Source organism: Notamacropus eugenii, chromosome 2 (assembly GCF_028372415.1).
Source record: "Notamacropus eugenii isolate mMacEug1 chromosome 2, mMacEug1.pri_v2, whole genome shotgun sequence".
Lineage (NCBI taxonomy): Eukaryota > Metazoa > Chordata > Mammalia > Diprotodontia > Macropodidae > Notamacropus > Notamacropus eugenii.
In genome coordinates this window covers 416,716,703-416,735,098 of record NC_092873.1, presented here as the reverse complement: position 1 = coordinate 416,735,098, position 18,396 = coordinate 416,716,703, and the positions used below count along the sequence as shown (strand labels likewise).

Below are 18,396 nucleotides of genomic sequence, written 5' to 3'. Positions count from 1 at the left end.
TTGTAAATCACTCCTGTTTGCAAGCTTTTATCTTTTTCCTTTTGGAATACTGTATTCCAAGATCTCTACTTTTATACAGTAGCTTTTGGCTTTTGTGTGAAGATTCTGATTGGCATTCTTTGGTACCTGAACTGTTTCATTCTAGATCCTTGCCATACTTTTATTTGGCACAGGAGATCTAAATTTTGTCTATGACATTTCTGGGACTATTCCTTTTGGAGTTTCTTTTATGAGGTAATTGGTAGATTCTATCTTCTCTTGTCCCCTGATTCTATTAGAACTAGGCAGTTTTCAGACATGATTTCTTAAGAAATGTCATCCAAGACTTTTTTTAATCATGGTTTTCAGGGAGTTCAATGATTTTTAAATTATCTTTTTGATCTGTTTTCCATGTCAGTTGCTTTTGATGTCAGTTATCATACATTTTCTTCTATCTTTTCAATCTTTTGATTTTGTTCTAATATTTTTTGCTGTCTCATGGAGTCACTGATTTCTTTTTGATCTATTCTACTATTCAGAGAGTCTGTTACTTGTGTAAATTTTACCATGATTCACCTCACTCACACCTGAATTCTCTTTGCACCATTAGCTTTTAAAAGATTCAGTGTATCTTTAACAAGCCAAAGTTTTCCATGAAAGTAAAAATATAAAAATCACACTCCTCTGTAGGATGCACTCCTAACTCATATCCAAAGAATTTTCTCTACTACCATGTCACAGAAACCTCTTCACTCTGGAAGCTCATTTAACCCTGGACTATTTATTTACAATGGAAATACCCTCTACTCCTGAGGCGTCACCCTCTGACTGGCTGGCTCCTCCTAGAACCTCCATTTTTAGAAGGTGGCCCAGAGAAATCATGTCTTCCTCTCCTACTCTCTTTGCTCATCTCCACTGGATTTTCTCTACTATGTCCCTATACCAAATACTTTCATCCCATCACCTCTTTCCAGCACTCTTTTATAACTTGTTGTCCCCTATCAGAATGTAAGCTCCAAAGGGTGGAGACTGTCTTTTTTTCTGCTTGTCTTTGTATTTTAAGTGCTTAGCAGTGCCTGGCACATTGCAATTATTGAATAAATGCTTGTTGAATGACTGATATATTCCACCATGGATTCTAATTATTTGCAATACAACAATTTTGCAATCTACAATAATAGAGAAAATTTTTCTATAAAGTTTATGCTACTGAGGTTAAATCTGATTATAAGCATTTTATATTTGATTCTATTTTGACTAAAACTTGTCATTTCTCCAACAGAACATTTTTGAGGGCAAGGATTATTTCATTTTTTTCTCTGTATCCTCAGAGCCTAGAAATAGTGCTTTGCACATGATGGGCCCATTTTATGTTCATTAAATTTAATGTATATCTCCCAAATTCACATGTTAGAATTTCAATACCTAATCATAAATTGAAAATATTTGGCTAAAACAAATAATTATTTCAACATACTATGATTTAAACTAAGGCTGAAGATATCACCTACATTACAAACGTATAGATATCATGAACCTCTAGATGTTGAATAACACAGATCTAAGCAATACTGATGACTACACTAGATGCCACTGACATGCTTAATGTACATGAAGTCACATAAAAGAGGAGATAAAGCAAAAAAAGGAAATGAGGGAAAAAGGAAAAGAGGAAAAACAAAGAAAGACAGAGAAAGAGGACTAGAGAAAGTAACAACAACAAATATCTCAACTGAAATAAACTGCACTAAGATCATAGCATTCAAACCACAATCCAAAACTCTAGCAAATAGTATGGATGAAAACTTCATGTGTAAAGTTCAAGAAATTTCAATGAACTAAAGAGTATACTTACGCACTAGAAACACAGCTTTTTGTTCCCGAGCTATCACCATGAGATCATTAGTTGGAGATAAGGATAAAATACAATCTTGAAGCCAATATGATTTGTGAGTTTTGCAAGGAGTCTCTTCTTCTTCCTGTGAGGGAAAATTAGTTGTTATCTGCATGCATCCTCAACAGTGATATACTAAATAGGCCTCTTCTCCTTGAGTCCCATGTTCCAAACTTCATTACTCCTCTACCCACCTACCTGTGTCCCATTCTCTCTAGGCCATGTGCTTGACTTTCCAAGGTGACAAGTAGCAAATCTACTGAAATAATCAATCAGTCAACTGTGTGTTTATTAAATACTTACTATGTGGCAACATTTTGCTAAGCAGAAAGGATAAAAAGAAAGGAAAAGACAGTCCCTGTCTTCAGGGAGCTGCTATGCTGGGAAACAACATATATTTTAATCATTTAAGAAGACCACAAGTATTGCTTACATGCTAATTATTTGCCAGGTACTGTCCTAATTCTAGGGATACAAAGAACAAAGAACATTCCTACCCTCAAGAAGTTCACATTCTAATTTTCATATAAGACATGTGCAATGTAAATGGAAGGTAATGTCAAAGATGAGGTATTAGGAGTAGATTAGGGGAAGACACACAGGTAATTGAAATATCAAGCACATAACCATCTCTGTATATAGTTTATATAGTGTGGAAGAGTATAAGTCATGGTGATGAAGCAGACTGAGCAAGTGGAAACTTAGGGTATTTAAGGGAGCATCAATACGTATACTGAGATCTCTTAGTATGAGGGCAGGAACTGGGGTAAAAATAGACTCTTAAAGATAACCACTAGAACCAGGAAAACATTGTACACAATAACATCAATATTATGTGATGACTAACTTTGACAGACTTAGCTCTTCTCAGCGATGCAATGATCTAAGACAACTCCAAAAGACTCATGATGGAAAATGCTATCTACATCCAGAGAAAGAACTATGGAGTCTGAATGCTGATGGAAGCATACTATTTTTCCTTTTCTTTTTTTTTTCTTTCTTATTGGTTCTAATTCTTCTTTATAACATGACTAATATAGAAATGTTAATATGATTGTTCATGAATGGCCTTTATCAGACTGCATGACATGATGGGGAGTGGGACGGGAAGGAGAGGGAGAAAATCTACAACTCAAAATCTAATAAAAGTGAACGTTGAAAACTAAAAAAAAAAAAAAAAATACAGCTACTAAATTCAGTGAGTTAAAGTGCAAGCAGTACTGGAAAGGGTGGTAGGGATGCAGTGTCAACATGAGCCAGTCAGGTGATAGTGTCAGAAGACAGAAAGGAGTGAAAAAGAAAAAGATTTAAAATGAAAGAAAGTTTTTAAATTATAGAGTAGACATTCCATAGAGCATAGCAGGAGGGATGGGCAGATTTGAAATGTGATGCTAAAGGGACAGGGGTTGAGAAGAATGGGATTAAGGCACCAGGCAACTGAAAAATGAAGAATAAGGTCTGTACATCAGCAGCTAGGAGCTCAGAATCACTAGGATAGGGAGATTATGAGGAAGTGAGTGTGTTGTCTGCTAACCACTGAGGAAAGAGTCCAATCAAGTTTCCAGTGGTTGAAGAAAGGTCTACTGAGGGCAGACAGGTAGATTGTTCAAGATCTTCTTCCAAGGTTCAAACCTAGGGCAGATGTTATTATGACCTCTGAAGGTAGGCTCACCTCTCAGCAAGCAAGAACAAGTGAAAGCTTTGCCTTAAAAAGTCCAGGCAGGAGGTAGAACTAAAGGGTGTAAAAGAAATAGAGTAGGAGTATGTAGGGTTAATGGAATATAAGATCTTCCCTGTCCATTAACAGGCCTATGTGACCACATATATTCCTTGGAACAGGAGTTGTGCTCCCAGGTCTAGAGGTACATAGCTATTTCAATCATGGATGTCTTGCTATCTTCATTTCACAGAAATGAAAACTGAAGCTAAGAGAAAGTCCCTTGGGTTCATAAGCTCTGCATCATCCTTGACTCCTCACTATCTTTCATCCCACAAATTAAATTCGCTGGTATTTCTAAATCAATATGATTGCTTGCATCTGACCTTGCACTGCACAGTACTCATACCTATCTCTTTACAGGAAAAATCCTATTAGAAAGGCAATATTTCTGTGTGTGTCCTGTTGGTGGTAGGATTAAAAAAATGTGGAGGAAACAATAAAAAGACAACAAATTTAGGCCTAAATTTTAATCTGATTTAAAAATTCGTTAAAGTACCTGTGTGTAGAACAATGTCTTAGGAGAGTTTAGTCCCTGGACTTAGGGAATTTAAGAGTCTAATGAGAAGCTATAACTCATATAAATTAACTACTACAAAATAATATATACTTAATAAAGGTACAAAATTAAGTTCTACATGAGGTCGATGACAAAAATGTAGATAACAAAGAAAGGCTTCACAGAGGAACTGAGTTGAGCTTTAATTCTACTCCCCTAATATCTCATTATGATATGGTAGTGCCCTTGGGTTCTAGAAGATTAGGTGAGCCAGAAGAGCATAAGATCTACCAGGTTCTATAACCCTGGAAAGCCTACATGTATGGACGTTATGTCTTTAAGTATGAACTACATGTCTCTTGTCCAAGGGTAAGCCAAAGTCTGTAGAGGTCAGGTTGGCCACAAGATAATTACTATTTTTAGTAAAGTTATAAAGGGATTGCTATCTCAGTAGAGAAAGGATTTATATCAACAAAGATATAGGTATAGATATTCCTTAAGTCCTGAGGCATTTAACAGGCAAAGAGGGCAAGAGTAGACAAATCATGTATAGGAAATAATGGCATGGTGCCAAAAAAGTACAAAGAACAAAGAACACTCCTATCCTCAAGGAGTTCACATTCTAATGTTCATATAAGATATGTGCAATATAAATGGAAAGTAATACCAGAAGGTATACAGACCATCTCTGTGTATAGTTTCAATTTTCCCTCAATGTCTCTCATACCTTTCACTGAGATGGAATGTCCCACATTAGATACTTATTGTAATATGCACAGGTTAGGTCCAAGTAGAAGCTAGTGCTTTACCAACATTATCTTATTTGATCCTCCCCACAGCCCTGGAAAGAAGGTGCTATAACTAAGGCAAACATAGGTGAAGTGACTTGCCCAGGATCAGATAGCTTATTAAGCGTCTGAGGCGAGATCTGAATTCAAGACTTTATGACTCCAGCTCAGCACTCTATTCACTGCACAACTTAGCAACATTATGCACCCCTGCCTCTCTACCAAGAGGTCTGAAGTACTTCATAAATTTTTCTCCAGTACCAAAATTAATCATCATACTTAATTTAAATTCAGCTGCCTTTCAGTGTTTTAGTTTATATTGTTTTAGTTCTGCTTTCTTCATTCTGTACTGCCAATGTATAAAATTTTTTCCTTATTCTATTAATCTTCATATTCATCATTTCTTATGATGCTTTTATCTCTTATAATTCTTTCATTATATTCATAAATTCAGGCATCTCAATAAGATTATATGTTTCAGAACAATCTGCATTGCATTCTGAAACTCTGAAGTGCCTCTTCAGATACAGTTATTAATACTATCATGTGACTGCCCAGTTCTAAAAACACACTAACAGAAAACATAGACGTGAATACAGACTTACAGGTTCTTGTGTTTCTGCCTCTTCCCATGCTCCCCAACCATCATCTTCCCAGTTTGATGATTTACCTATTAACAAAAGATGAAGTCTTCAGATGAAATGCATTTATTAAATAAGTATTTCCAAAAGGTTCAAAGCATTAAGACAAAAAGATAAAATCAGAACCTAAAAATTTTTAAACAACTTTTTTAAATGCATAGAACCAAACCTTTTATAAAACTGGCAAAAGGACAGAATTTATGCTAATCATTCTGTGCCAGGCTTTTTATTCTATGTAATGTCCTTCAGTAGACATGACTGACTATGTGTTCAAATCCATTTAACAGTAAGCATAGTGTAATAGGAATCTGTTACTCTTTGGCATTTAATTGTATCTAAGTGATAATTTGGACAAAATTATTACAAAGGTAACAATAAAAATCTAAATTAGTAAGCCAATTTAGTACCTGACAAAAATATTAGATACTTGAATTGAAAATCTGAACATTTTTACAAATGATAACCTGAAAAAGTTCTCTTCCACTTAGATTCAATAAGAATTTATAGTTATGATTTAGAAACACATCGGATTTTATTACTTACTCTTTTGTCTACTTTTTCACAAAAGATACAACCTGTATAACTGAAATGAAATGCTTCACACAAACAAATATAACTTTTTAAAAAGAAAATTATAATGGCCTGTTACCAAAAGAGTTTAGGGGGCAGCACTACATTGTTTATCCTACTTACACCAATATAATCAATTTTCCAAAGTAAAAAAAAAAAAAAAAAAAAAGGAAACTTTTCCTTTACCATTCAAATAACAGTAAATCAAGATGTGAATAAAACGATAAATTGCTCATGAGTAAGTCAAGTCAAAGCAATAAAGCAAATATGAAAATAAACCCTAAATTAATTGTTCAGTGTTGTACCACCAAAATTTCCAAAAGAATACTTTATAGACCTACAAAAAACAACAAACTTCATATGGAACAAAAAAAGAAAAAAATTTGAAGATATTTTTTAAAATGAGAAGAAAGAGGGCTCATCTACCACTATCAGGTTTCAATCCATACTACAAAGCAGTAATGATCAAAAAAAATTTGGTTCTGATTAAAAAATTGGAGCGTTTAATCACTGCAATAGATCAAGAATTATACAACATACAGGACTAAATAAATTTAATAACCTCATATTCAACATACCGAAAGTTGAGAGAAGCAGTGAGTATTTGACAAAATCCCTGAGAGAACTGGACAGCGGTTGGAATTAGTTAGGTTTGAATCAACACTTCAAAACATACCCAGAAAATCTCCAAATGGATATGCAATTTGAATATCAAAGATCATTTCATAAATTATAGGAACAAGGAGTAAATACTTTTTAAAATATATGGTTAAGGGAAGAGTTCATGATGAAACAAACATGAGATAGAGAAGATCAAGAAGATAAAATGGACTATGTTGATTACACAATATTTAAAAGTTTTTGTACAAACAAAACTAACAGAGCTAAGATTAAAAGAGAAATAATTAGGAAAAAAGTCTTTGTAACAGTTTTCTCTGTTAAAGATTATTTCCAAGATGGATAAAGAATTTATTCAAACTACAAGAATAAGAGCATTCCCCAAATGATAAATAACCAAAGGATGTGAACAGGTAATCTTCCAAGAAAAGTAATCCAAGATATCAATGGCTCTATGAAGAAAAGCTCCAAATCACTAAAAACTAGCAATTCAGGCTCTACTTCATGACCATCTGATTGGCACAGCTATTTAAAAAAAAAGAAAATGACAAATATTGGACAAGTTTCAGAAAAACAGGTTCATTAATGCATTTCAGTGGAAGCTGTGAACTGCTCCAGGCCATTCTGGAAAGCAATTTGAAACTATGACCCCCAAATTATTAAATTGTGCATATTCTTTAACCCAGTGATGCCCTTACTAGACCTATAGCCCAAGGTGATCAAAGAAAGAAGAAAATGAGACATAAATACAATCAATTAATTTATTTGTTAACCGTCAACTAAGTGTCAAGCACTGTGCTAAGCATTAAGGATACAAAAAAGCGAGACAATCCCTGCCTTCAAGGAGCTTATACTCTAACTGGGAGGGAAGAGTGTGAGGGTGGAGGGGAAGACAGAGATAACATGCAAATGAATCTATACAAAGCAGGATATATACATGATAAATAGGAGATAATTAATTGAAGGAAAGTACTGGAAGTAAGAGGGGTTTAGGAAGGCTTTCTATAGATGGAGAAATTTTAGTTGGGACTTAAAGGAAGCAAAGGAGGTCAGCAACCACAGTGAAAATGAGAGCGTTCAATAAAGCTTTCCCATACGTTCATCAGAACCTCAGTTCTCTAAATCTTTATGAGTATATTTGCCAGTTCTAAACAACACAGAAGTATAACCCTGAGAGATGCCTTCTGTTATATAGATATGAAACTACTGAGTTATCAAGTTACTTTTATATTCAAATATTACACTCACCCTATTACCCTCTTTTTCTACAGACCTCCCTCATACCCATGGAGGGTTAAGGTTGGAATCTGGATCGTATTTTTCCATAGAAAAGAATGTCTTAAGTAAATGTATAAAAAAATATACAGGTAAAGTTGAAATAATATTTAGGGAACATAATGGGCTAATAAACCTTTTGGGAGACAGCCTGAGAATTTAACCACCATTTATATAACATTTGTTTCTATGGGAAAGCTAGAATTCCAGATTAGAAAAGTACAACTGAGTTTCTGAGAGCACAACCAATCTGTAAGGTGAGCTCTGCCTATATTAAAGTATTTATTTCCTTTCAGTCCCAGTGAAATAATTTCTACAGTCTCCTGACTGCAGTTGAAAAACACCTGATACTGCCTTACAGTCAGCTCATTAACACTTTGACATCAGCAGTTGGAAGGTGTTAGAATCCCACCATTTTGCTTTCTCCAGGTTATTTCCTGCATCTAAAGACTACCTTGGGACTCAGTAATGTTCTTTAGAAATAAAAACCAATGACCAGGCAGACAAAAAGCTCTCTTTCCAGTTTTTCTGTAATACGTATTATAGATATCTACTGTAGTATTCTTTAGCCATTAACATTAGTAATATTTAACAAATGTCCACGGGGTGCAAAGTAAGATGACAGAATCATGTAAAAGCTAAAAGGAAGAAATCATTAGAAATTATCTAGGACAACCTCCAACCTAAGTATCCATATCAATATGTTCATTAAATACTTAAAAACTATGTACTACCAACACAGATTTTGAAAATTTTGCTTGTGAAGACTGTGAGAAGGTAAAGATCTAAATGGTCTACTCATTTAAGTTTTCAAATATCAGAATGAATTTTACTGTGAAGTTTACAGATTCTCATAAAAAAATTACTAAAAGCTAATTTATTTTGGGCATAGTCCTTGAGATAAATGAATATAAAAGACCCTAGAATACGGATATTCAGTATGACAGCCAATAGTTTTAAGCTAGAACGTTGTCTCCACTTAGTAATTAAGTTCTCCTTTGCAACACTTTCCCAAATGCAGAATCTTCCTTCTAGCACTGAATCATTTCCCACAACTAAGGATTCCAAACCCCTTCAAACTTCACATTTCCAGAATGAGTCCCCTTCCATTACATTGTCAAAAGCTGAACTATTTTACCATACTTTTCCAATAGGCTCCATCTAATAATAACATAATTCAATTCACAAAGTATTTAACTGACTGCTTGCTATGTGCCCAGAAGTTTAACAATCAACGTGGTTAGGCAGGAGAGAGAGGATAGTAGAAAAGAAACATAATCTTATATAGTTCTGCCCTAGAAAAATATAACTAGATGGAAAACTTACAAAAAATGGCAAAGGTTAGGAAATTAAAAATAAATAAAACGAAGAGCTAAATTATGTGGTACAGAAGCAGTCTCAAAATGCCAGTCCTTTATACTACCAGTGAATCTTAAAACATTTAAATGGTTGGTTTCTAAAGTCATCATTACATATCCCTTCTCATGAGTTAAAAGGTTTATCAGAGGGAGAGAAGACTGCTCTCCAATCATAATTGCTTTTCACTATAGCACTCCTTCCCATCCTTCTCCAAGTATACTTTCAGGACCTATAAGATTTCAGAGAAATCAGGAAATCAACTCCTCATTAGGAAAAGGTTGGTGATCCCTGTAATAGAACTGGCAAATACTCGTAAGAATTTAAAGGGAGGTTCTGATGAATTGGAAGCTTTGTTGAAGAAATTGGACTTGGTCTAGACCTCAAAGTATTTTGATACTTTAAGAGAAAGGAGGGCCATTTTCTAGAAGGTGACGGAACTGCTTTCTAGGAGGAAGAGACAGCATGAAAAAGGAACAGAGGGCAGATGCATAAGGCACATAATGTACAGAGAACAGTAGAGGAACCAGTAGGAGAACAAAAGTACAAGTGGGAGGGTAGTGAGAAATAAAACAGGCTGTTATAGTCTGATTATTCTGGGTCCTAAAAGACTTGATAAGGAGCTGATAGATAATAGGGAGAATATAAGACCCAGTTCAGGGTAGGAAAAAACCCAGACAGCTTTAGTGTACTACTATAGTTATTGTCAGAAAGACATGGAAAACCAGGAAGCATTACAAGTTTTTGAGTTAAGGCATAATTCAATTCAAATAAGCAAATATACATTTATTAAGAGCCTACAATATACAATACACTAAGCTAGGCTTTGGGTATGAAAAAACAAAAACAAAATAAGTCTTGCCTTCAAGGAGCTTACACTGTAATGGGAAGGAGGACCAATGGGGAAGGGAAAAGGGAAGTGTACACAAGTAAGTACGGTACAAGGAAAACTGAAGAAGGGAGGGCTTCCTAATACCTGTGTGATCTTGAGCAAATCACTTCAAGCTCTCTGTTCTTCAGTTTCCTCACCTGTAAGGGGGATGTTGGACTAAATCAGTATTGTCAAACTCAAATATAAAAAAAGGCCACTAAGCTTCATACTGCCTTAGAAAACAACATATTAACATTATCTATATTCTACCATATTTTTATTTATCCTGCTAAATATTTTCCAATTAAATTTTAATCGGGTTCAGTCTGTATTAGGGAGTAGTTCATGCCTTTGCCACAATGCTGAGCATTTTTGACATCTCTGGAATACATGACCAACTCTAGAGTTCATTCCAACTCTATGAGTGTTATTTAAAAAACCTAATCCCTCCCAAATAAGAAAATGTCCCAGAAGGAAGACTAGCATTATTTTAATGAAGTTAGCAAAACCAAAACCAATACTTACATCATTCTGAAATTGTATCTGTACTCTATTAACGTATATGTTCTTTTGTAAGAAGTCAATGACAAAGTGGTCACACTAAAAAGCTAAGGAACAGCATATTTTTTCTCCCAGTTAAGTCTGTAAATTGAACGGTTTTTTTTATCCTTATTGCATTCATTCCATGATTCCTATGTCAGAGGTTATGTATTCAGTATCTCTGTTATTTTTAAAAGACATTGCAGAAGCATACTGCATCAGGACAATATTCCAGTTGTAAACAAAAAACAAGGCCATTTTCTTTAAAGATACAATCCTTAATTTTGTTTTATTTAATTGCCTCATCTCCTTCCCGATGCAACACAATGTCAGAAATGGCAACTGAAAATACTAAAGTAAATGCAATGTGATTTGATTTTGATGCTTTCTATTCATTCCTATTCTTCCCACTTTGTAAAATTAATTTTGTCTCAATTTTAACTGTGCTAATTTAAACTACTCAAAAAGAAATTTAAAATCAGAGATAATAAAGCAATAAAGACATAACTTAAGTATGCAAAATCCATCATCATAAAAATATTTTGCAATCCCATTCTCACTTGTGGAAATCCTATACTCACTAGGCTATCTTCTCATATAGTGATTCTATATACATTTAACTAATATTCTTGAGAGAAAGTACAAAGTAGTGGAAAAAGCACTAGATTTGGAGTCAAAAGATTGGGATTTGCCTATCAATTGAAAAAAGGCTGAACAAACTACAACAAATAATTATAGGTGCAATAAAATAATTCAGAAAAACATGAGAATACTTATGAACTGATGCAGAGTAAGATAAGCAGAATCTGGAAAGTAACTTACACAATGACTACAATAACATAAATGAAAAGAACACTAAAATTAAGTGTAATTTTTAATTTTAATAATTAAGTGTAAGAGTGAAAAATGCTGGCTCTCAAGAAGAGATGAGGACATAATACTTCTTCCATTTCACTGGAGAATTGAAGGTACTATGTTTGCAGAAGGGCATACGCGCTGTTAGCTATGTGCTAGTTGATTTTACCTGCTTCTTAGTTACAAGGAAGGGCTCATTGATTTGGGGCCGGGAAGGTATCTGGTGTGTATGAACGTTTTGAATTCCAGCTTTGTCACTTATTCACTGTGTGATATGGGCAAGTCACTTAACTTTTCTTGGTCTCAGGCTCTTCATCTACAAAACTGGATTTGAACTTGTGATCTTAAGGAAAGCACTTTGCAAACTGCATCACACTATATACTTGGGAACACCTAATTATGTCCAGAGTGGTGCAGTGGATAGAGCACCAGTGCAGGAGTCAGGTCAACCTGAGTTCAAGTCTCACCTCAGACACTTGACACTCACTAACTGTGTGACCTTAACCCCAATTGCCTCATCCTGGGTCATCTCCAGTCATCCTGATGAATATCTGGTCACTGGATTCAGATGAATCTGGAGGACAAGTGAGGCTGGTGACCTGCACAGCCCTCCCTCACTCAAAAAAAAAAGTCAAGTGCAAGTCATGTCATTATTTCTCTGATGGCATGGTCTTCTTTGGCAACAGAGGACAAACACACCAAGTACTAAGGACGAAAAGAAAACAGGAAAGAAGAACTGGATAAGGTTTTAATTTGTGACCTGACTTTTTATTAGCTAGGACTATTTTTTTGGCAGTATTTTTTTTTTTAATTTACTATTAGCCAACACTACAATGAATTGTCTAGTATCATTAGCAACATGAACACAAATACTCATTCACACTTACTGCACTAATTTTTAATTGAAAGTCTGCAACTGAAGGTTTAAAACTCCAACATAATCACAACTTCCTCTAGAGAAGAATTTGTCCCATGATTAAATTACACTAATACAAAAACCTGTTCACAAACTGTCATTTGGCAGATTATATAACCACTAAAGTCTCCATGTCACTGAAGAAACAAACTACCATTCCCTAAATCTTAAATAAACCTTGGGTTACAACTGCTCCAAAAGAAAAATATCTTTATCTCATTAAAAACTTATATGAGAAATTAAACTTTTATTATTCACAATTGTTGTTCATTTTCAAGCTACACTAATTGAATTTGCTAAATGAATATCCTAGCCTCATAAACAGTTCATCATCACTGAACAGAGATCTTAAACAAGATCTGAATTTTAAACAAAACTGAATTTTATGTTTAAGCAATTAATTTGACACTATTTGTTTTTCCAACATGATAATGTCAAGTTAAAAACTAAATTAGAAACTGAAAGCTATTAGACAATATGTAAAAACAAACAAAAAAATTATCATAATGGTCTAATGGGCCATATCATATAACCAAACCAATTCTTTGATTTTGGTTTGAGAAATAACACAGTTATGTATATCTATATATACAAAAAGTGAGAAACCTTTGTCTCACTTAAATATGGGGGAAAATTTTAATGTATTTTCTCAGGGTAGAAGAAATATTACATAGTGTTAAAAGTTGAAAAATATTTTAAAGGGAACCAACAGAGAATAAGAAAGCACTTTGGTATTTCCTGTAAAGTTAGAAGCCTCAAAAGAATATCAATAGGAAATGTAAAAACATTTATTCCATTCTTACATGACCCATTGCTGAACCTTTCTATTATCCCCAAAACTACACAAGTTATAAGACATTGATCTTCGAAATCAGCAAAACTATTTCATGTTAAATGCTTAAGTCCACTTCAACTCTAATACTCTTTGATATCTATTTTCAGAAAAATGATGATATTAAATCGGTAAGTGTAATGTTAACTATGAAAGTTAAAGATCTTCACCACCCATTAATGAGCAGGAAAGGGGAGATTTGTTTTGCAGGAAGGCCCACATCTTTTGTTAATTTCTGTTGAGGCACTGGATGCCTGGCTCTGAAAAGTGTATGTATACTCTGAGGTGAGATTTTACTTTGGGGCTTACTCTTTGGAAGTGTTTGTTTGGTCAGATGAGACTCTGGGCAGTTGCTAAGGAGCCCCCTGGCTTTGAAAACCCAGATGTTGGTGCTTCTGTCTCTGGTAACTATGTATGTATGGTCTGACAGGTACATCTGTCTATTGATCTATAATGTATGGTCAGACAGTTGAAAGTTGTCTGTTGGTCTTTCTGTTTGTAATTTCTGTTTGTATTTTCCCTGGAGTTCAAAGTGCTGACTTATCCCCTTGAACTAAGTGAATGATGTTATGTGCTTGATTAAAATAGATTGTTGACTCCTCATAAGTTGCTTTCCTTCTAGAAAAGCAGATCTAAGAACCTGTACAGCAGGCCCTCCTGTGTATGCTGGGGTTCTTGCTGATATAGTGAGAAAAAATGTCAAATGTTCACAGAATCATCAGAATGAAAAATTCTACAAGATTAACTATACTTATTTGGTACAATGGCAGGCTCCTATGCAAGGGGTAAATGTGTAGCTAGTGACTGAATTACAAGAAAGAAAAAAACATTAAAAGCATTTTTAAATACAAAGAAGAATATAAAAACAAATTCAGAAGGGGACACAAAAATAGAGCAACTGTTACTGCTATATAAATTGAATATATACTTTTAAAGACAATGTAACAAGTTCATGGTTTCATTAAAAAAAACCCTTTTTTTGTTCTTTGTATATTGAACTATTCATGTCTGCTGATAGGTAATTTTATGAGAAAAAGGGAAAAAAATTTTAATGCAGGCACACTTTTAAAAAAATCCTCTACAACCATTTTCTTGGAGGCAGGTCTATTTATTAAAATGCTTCAACAGATATATGATTTCATCCATATGAGTTCTCTCTCCAACGGTACTGACAGCAGCTCATTCCTACCTCGTTTCCTGTAATATTCTTGTCCACGCTCTTTTCTCAGTTCCCCAGAAAAGGATCTATCCAATATCCTGAGTTACTTTTTCTAGATTTATTGGCAATTCATATATTCCAATGAAGCATACAACTTATCAATCAATCCTTGCTCTGACCAGCTTACTTCTTTTTTCTGAACATACATTTCTCTGATGATTTTTATGCTGCTTTTCCCATACAATTTGTTGTGTGTAGGAGGCTGCAGTTATTATTCCCACCATATGATGTTTTATGACCTACAACTTTAATTCTTCAAAGCCTGATAATTACATGATTTTCAGTCTCAGAATCACTGTGAGACTACTGGTCTTAAAAAGATGGGTTTTTACTTCAGGTGGAAACTTGAGGTCAAGGCAATCAAATCCATTCTCTCTCTCCCCTACGGAATTCTGGCCCAGGTCACTGACAATTCCCAGGTCTATTGGTTATCCACCCAACTGAATATTATAGCCTAGAAAATAGGCTACGTGAATAAAATAGGCAGTGAATAAAAATTCACTGACTGACTTCGTCTATCTGATTTCCTCTGTAAATTTAAAATCATTCATTTTCATTTTGATTGACATAACCCAGTTACTACATTGCTAAACATTTCTATATCCCCAAGTACAGAAGTCCACAAGCTATTACACATAGGTGTTCATATTCTAAGTCTTTACAACTGCTTCATATTAAATGCTAAAGTCTCTTTCAAATCTAATATTCTTTGAGTTGAAATCCTTTGAAAGACTGTGGATCTCAAGAGTTTTTGCAATGTTCTATAGCTTGCTACAATCAGCAACATACCATCCTCAAACAGGAGATCTAGGAGATCTTACCATCTACAGCAGGACTGCACAACTTGCTTGTGGCATGCCAAAGGATTTGGCCCCCTCAAAAAATGTAGGGGAAAACATCCTTATTATGTAGAGGAAATTCTCTGGAGTGCTAGAGGACTAGTTGCAAATTGTACAGGTCTGATTTAGAGGAAATCCCTTTTCATTAGTATTCTACACCGGTCACCCTTCACACCACCACTGACAAACATGTATCTGCTTCAATTCTTGCTTCATATGTATATTCAGAGGGCCAAAGTTATCTCTGTTGTACGTTACAAAAAAATCATGTATAATTATTATAAATGCATTAAATGCATTCCACTTTGTTGGAAAAGAGCCTCTGAGTTATCATTTTGCTCTACAAAATCAAATGCTTTTTCCTAGTTAGCCAAAAATAAGAACGGTGGAATCTTTAATTTTCTGCACCTTTTAGTCTAATTGGGTGATTGTAAAGATATGGCTTGCTGTATAAGCCATTAACAAAAACTGATCTATACTTTCTTCAAGAATCCTCTCAATGCATGTGTAGATTATTCTCAAAGATTTTATAGGGATGGAAAAGTTGGCATACTGACTAGCAGTTATTTTTACAATCAACTTCTTTCAACAATATTAAAGTCTGTGATTTCTCCAAGCATTAGGTATCCTCTTCTCTTCCAGGTATATCAGGAATCAATCCCTCAATGCCCTTAAAATCCTGTCACCTCTAATTTGAACTGTCGTTGTGTGAACTTGCTCTGGTCCAGCAGTTCTTAGCATCTTTTTCTTTCCTTTATTGAAATTTCTGCTTCTTCATATAGCACATGAGGGATTATATTGTTGCATAAATGTAGTAGATCTACAGTCACTGAAAAAAGAGAATAGCTTGCTATAGCAAACTTGAAAAATCTTCCATTTTCTCTTTGTTGTCTTCCTTCTAGCCTGATGGTTTAATGCTCTTGAGAGTACTTGGTTTAATGGGGACTCTTGCCAGACTTTCTGTAAATCTGTTTTTCCTTCTTACATCATTTCCTACCCAGCTGACCTCCTGGATTTCATGATCTCAAGAAACTCATCATTCTGCAAGATAAAATCAACTCTGTACTTCATAACTCTGGAGACCATTTCCTACCCCAGCTACAGGACTTAATTATGCCCCTGGGCTGGGTATTCCTCTTCCTCAAACCTAGCCCCCACCTATTTTTCAGTTTCTTTTTAGGTACTGTCTTCCCCCATTAGACTCCAAGCTCTTTAAAGGCAAGGACTTTCTTTGTATCCCCAGTGTTTAGCACAACATCTGGCATTTAATAAATGTTTATTGACTATTATTACTGATGTGCTTCTATTTTATGAGGCAATACTGCTCATTATCTGCCATCCTTGCTCTTTACTTTCCAAATCTATATTCTAAATTAGTGTTGCCCTTGGCTGCTACACCTTTCTGGCAAGAGTATAAAAATCTGCTGGCTGAGGTGGTTTCTAGGTCTGATATCTGTTGTAACCATTTCCCAATTTTTGGCATCAACAGCTTATTTAAATAGGTCAAGTTTAAACAACATACCATGTCTTCTCATTTTTATTCACTTTCCAAATTTTGTACTGATTCCATTCTTTTCTCTAACAAATCAATGATCTAACCATATGACCCTCACTAGAAAATGACTCGCAGGTTGGGAACAGGATATTTCCAGTAAAGATATCAAGTTTATTTTTTTGTAATATAATTTAGTGCTCACCTTATCCAGTGATCCTTTTAAAAGTACTCCTATATAGGAGTGAAATTTCTATATAATCTACAAACCTTCAACCTCTTTCACTTCTTACTCCTAAGGTATATTTTGCAAAATATATTTCTCTGTTTCTTCCCTCCCCCATGTCTTACACTTCTACATTTAATTCAAAGAGTTAATTATGTGTCAAACACAGTGATTTTGTAGATATGAGAACTCTTTACATTGATATATGTGGAGCCCACAACAATAACTTAGCGATTAAAACTTAGAAAGTTGTCTAAGTCCTTTATACTGAAGCAGGACTCTATCAGCAAATTGGACAGGAGTCTGTTTTCAAATATAGCCAGTATGTTGATTTATTTTGACTGATTATACTTAAAGAAGGAGATTTTTATTGTGAAGGATGGGTGTAATCATTGAGAAATTACAGTGATTTTTAAAAGAAGCTTACTATATACCCTATAACATCATCATTTATCTGGATTAAAAAAACAGCCAGCTCAGCATTTGAAATACATCAGTTACTGCCTAGCTAAAATTTATGGCTTCAGAACTCTTTTGTTAATATACAATATGTTTTCAACACTTGGTTATCCAAAATAAAGGAAAGGAACAATGATATACATAAGTCAAAAACATTCAAAAGTCTTCAAAATGTTTTAAAGTTGAACTTGTCTTTATGTACCAGATTCTTTTGCAAAAACAAAGACAAAAAGCAAATTTTATAACAACTCCTATTTGCCCAGTGATTTCCAATGGAATTTTAGAGATGCTCACAAAATTTCTGGAGGCTCAGAAAGACCTGTCTATGATCCATCTGGCTATTAAGTGCCATTGGAGAACTGAACCTCAGTCTTCCTGATTCCACGTCCAACAGGAATCACGTTAAAGCAAGTTGCTAATCATTAAAAGTATCTATTGATTTAATATGAAAAGACTCATCAACTTTATATAATTTCTTTATCTTCTTATCTTCAGCAACAGGTATTGGCACATAAATTACAACTGTGTTTGTGGTAGTCTTATTATGACTACTCATTATGAGCACTGCAATAAGTAGTGACCAGGAGATTCATGAAATAATATTTATTGTTGCTTTAAGATACACAATAAAATGAACTCCTTTATTTACCTCTGCAAAGAAAACCTGTGAGCCAGCCTTCCATTCAGATGCAACTTTTGTCTTCTGATTTCATTTACAGAGAGAATGTCAAGATTGATATAATTCCAGATCCTTTAACAACATGTCTATTTGCTGGTCACTAGCTAAGTATCTCACCAACATTTGTAGAA

General features: G+C 34.5%; 1 protein-coding gene across 1 annotated transcript in view; it reads right to left on the bottom strand.

The window, feature by feature from the left end:
- Positions 1-18,396, bottom strand: part of RAB3GAP2 (RAB3 GTPase activating non-catalytic protein subunit 2) — a 107,581-nt gene that overhangs the window by 80,298 nt on the left and 8,887 nt on the right. The window contains exons 2-3 of the mRNA XM_072647801.1: positions 5,483-5,547; positions 1,835-1,958 (exon numbers count right to left, since the gene is read on the bottom strand). Coding sequence (XP_072503902.1) covers positions 1,835-1,958; positions 5,483-5,547 — 189 coding nt within the window. The remainder of the gene's footprint in view (positions 1-1,834; positions 1,959-5,482; positions 5,548-18,396) is intronic.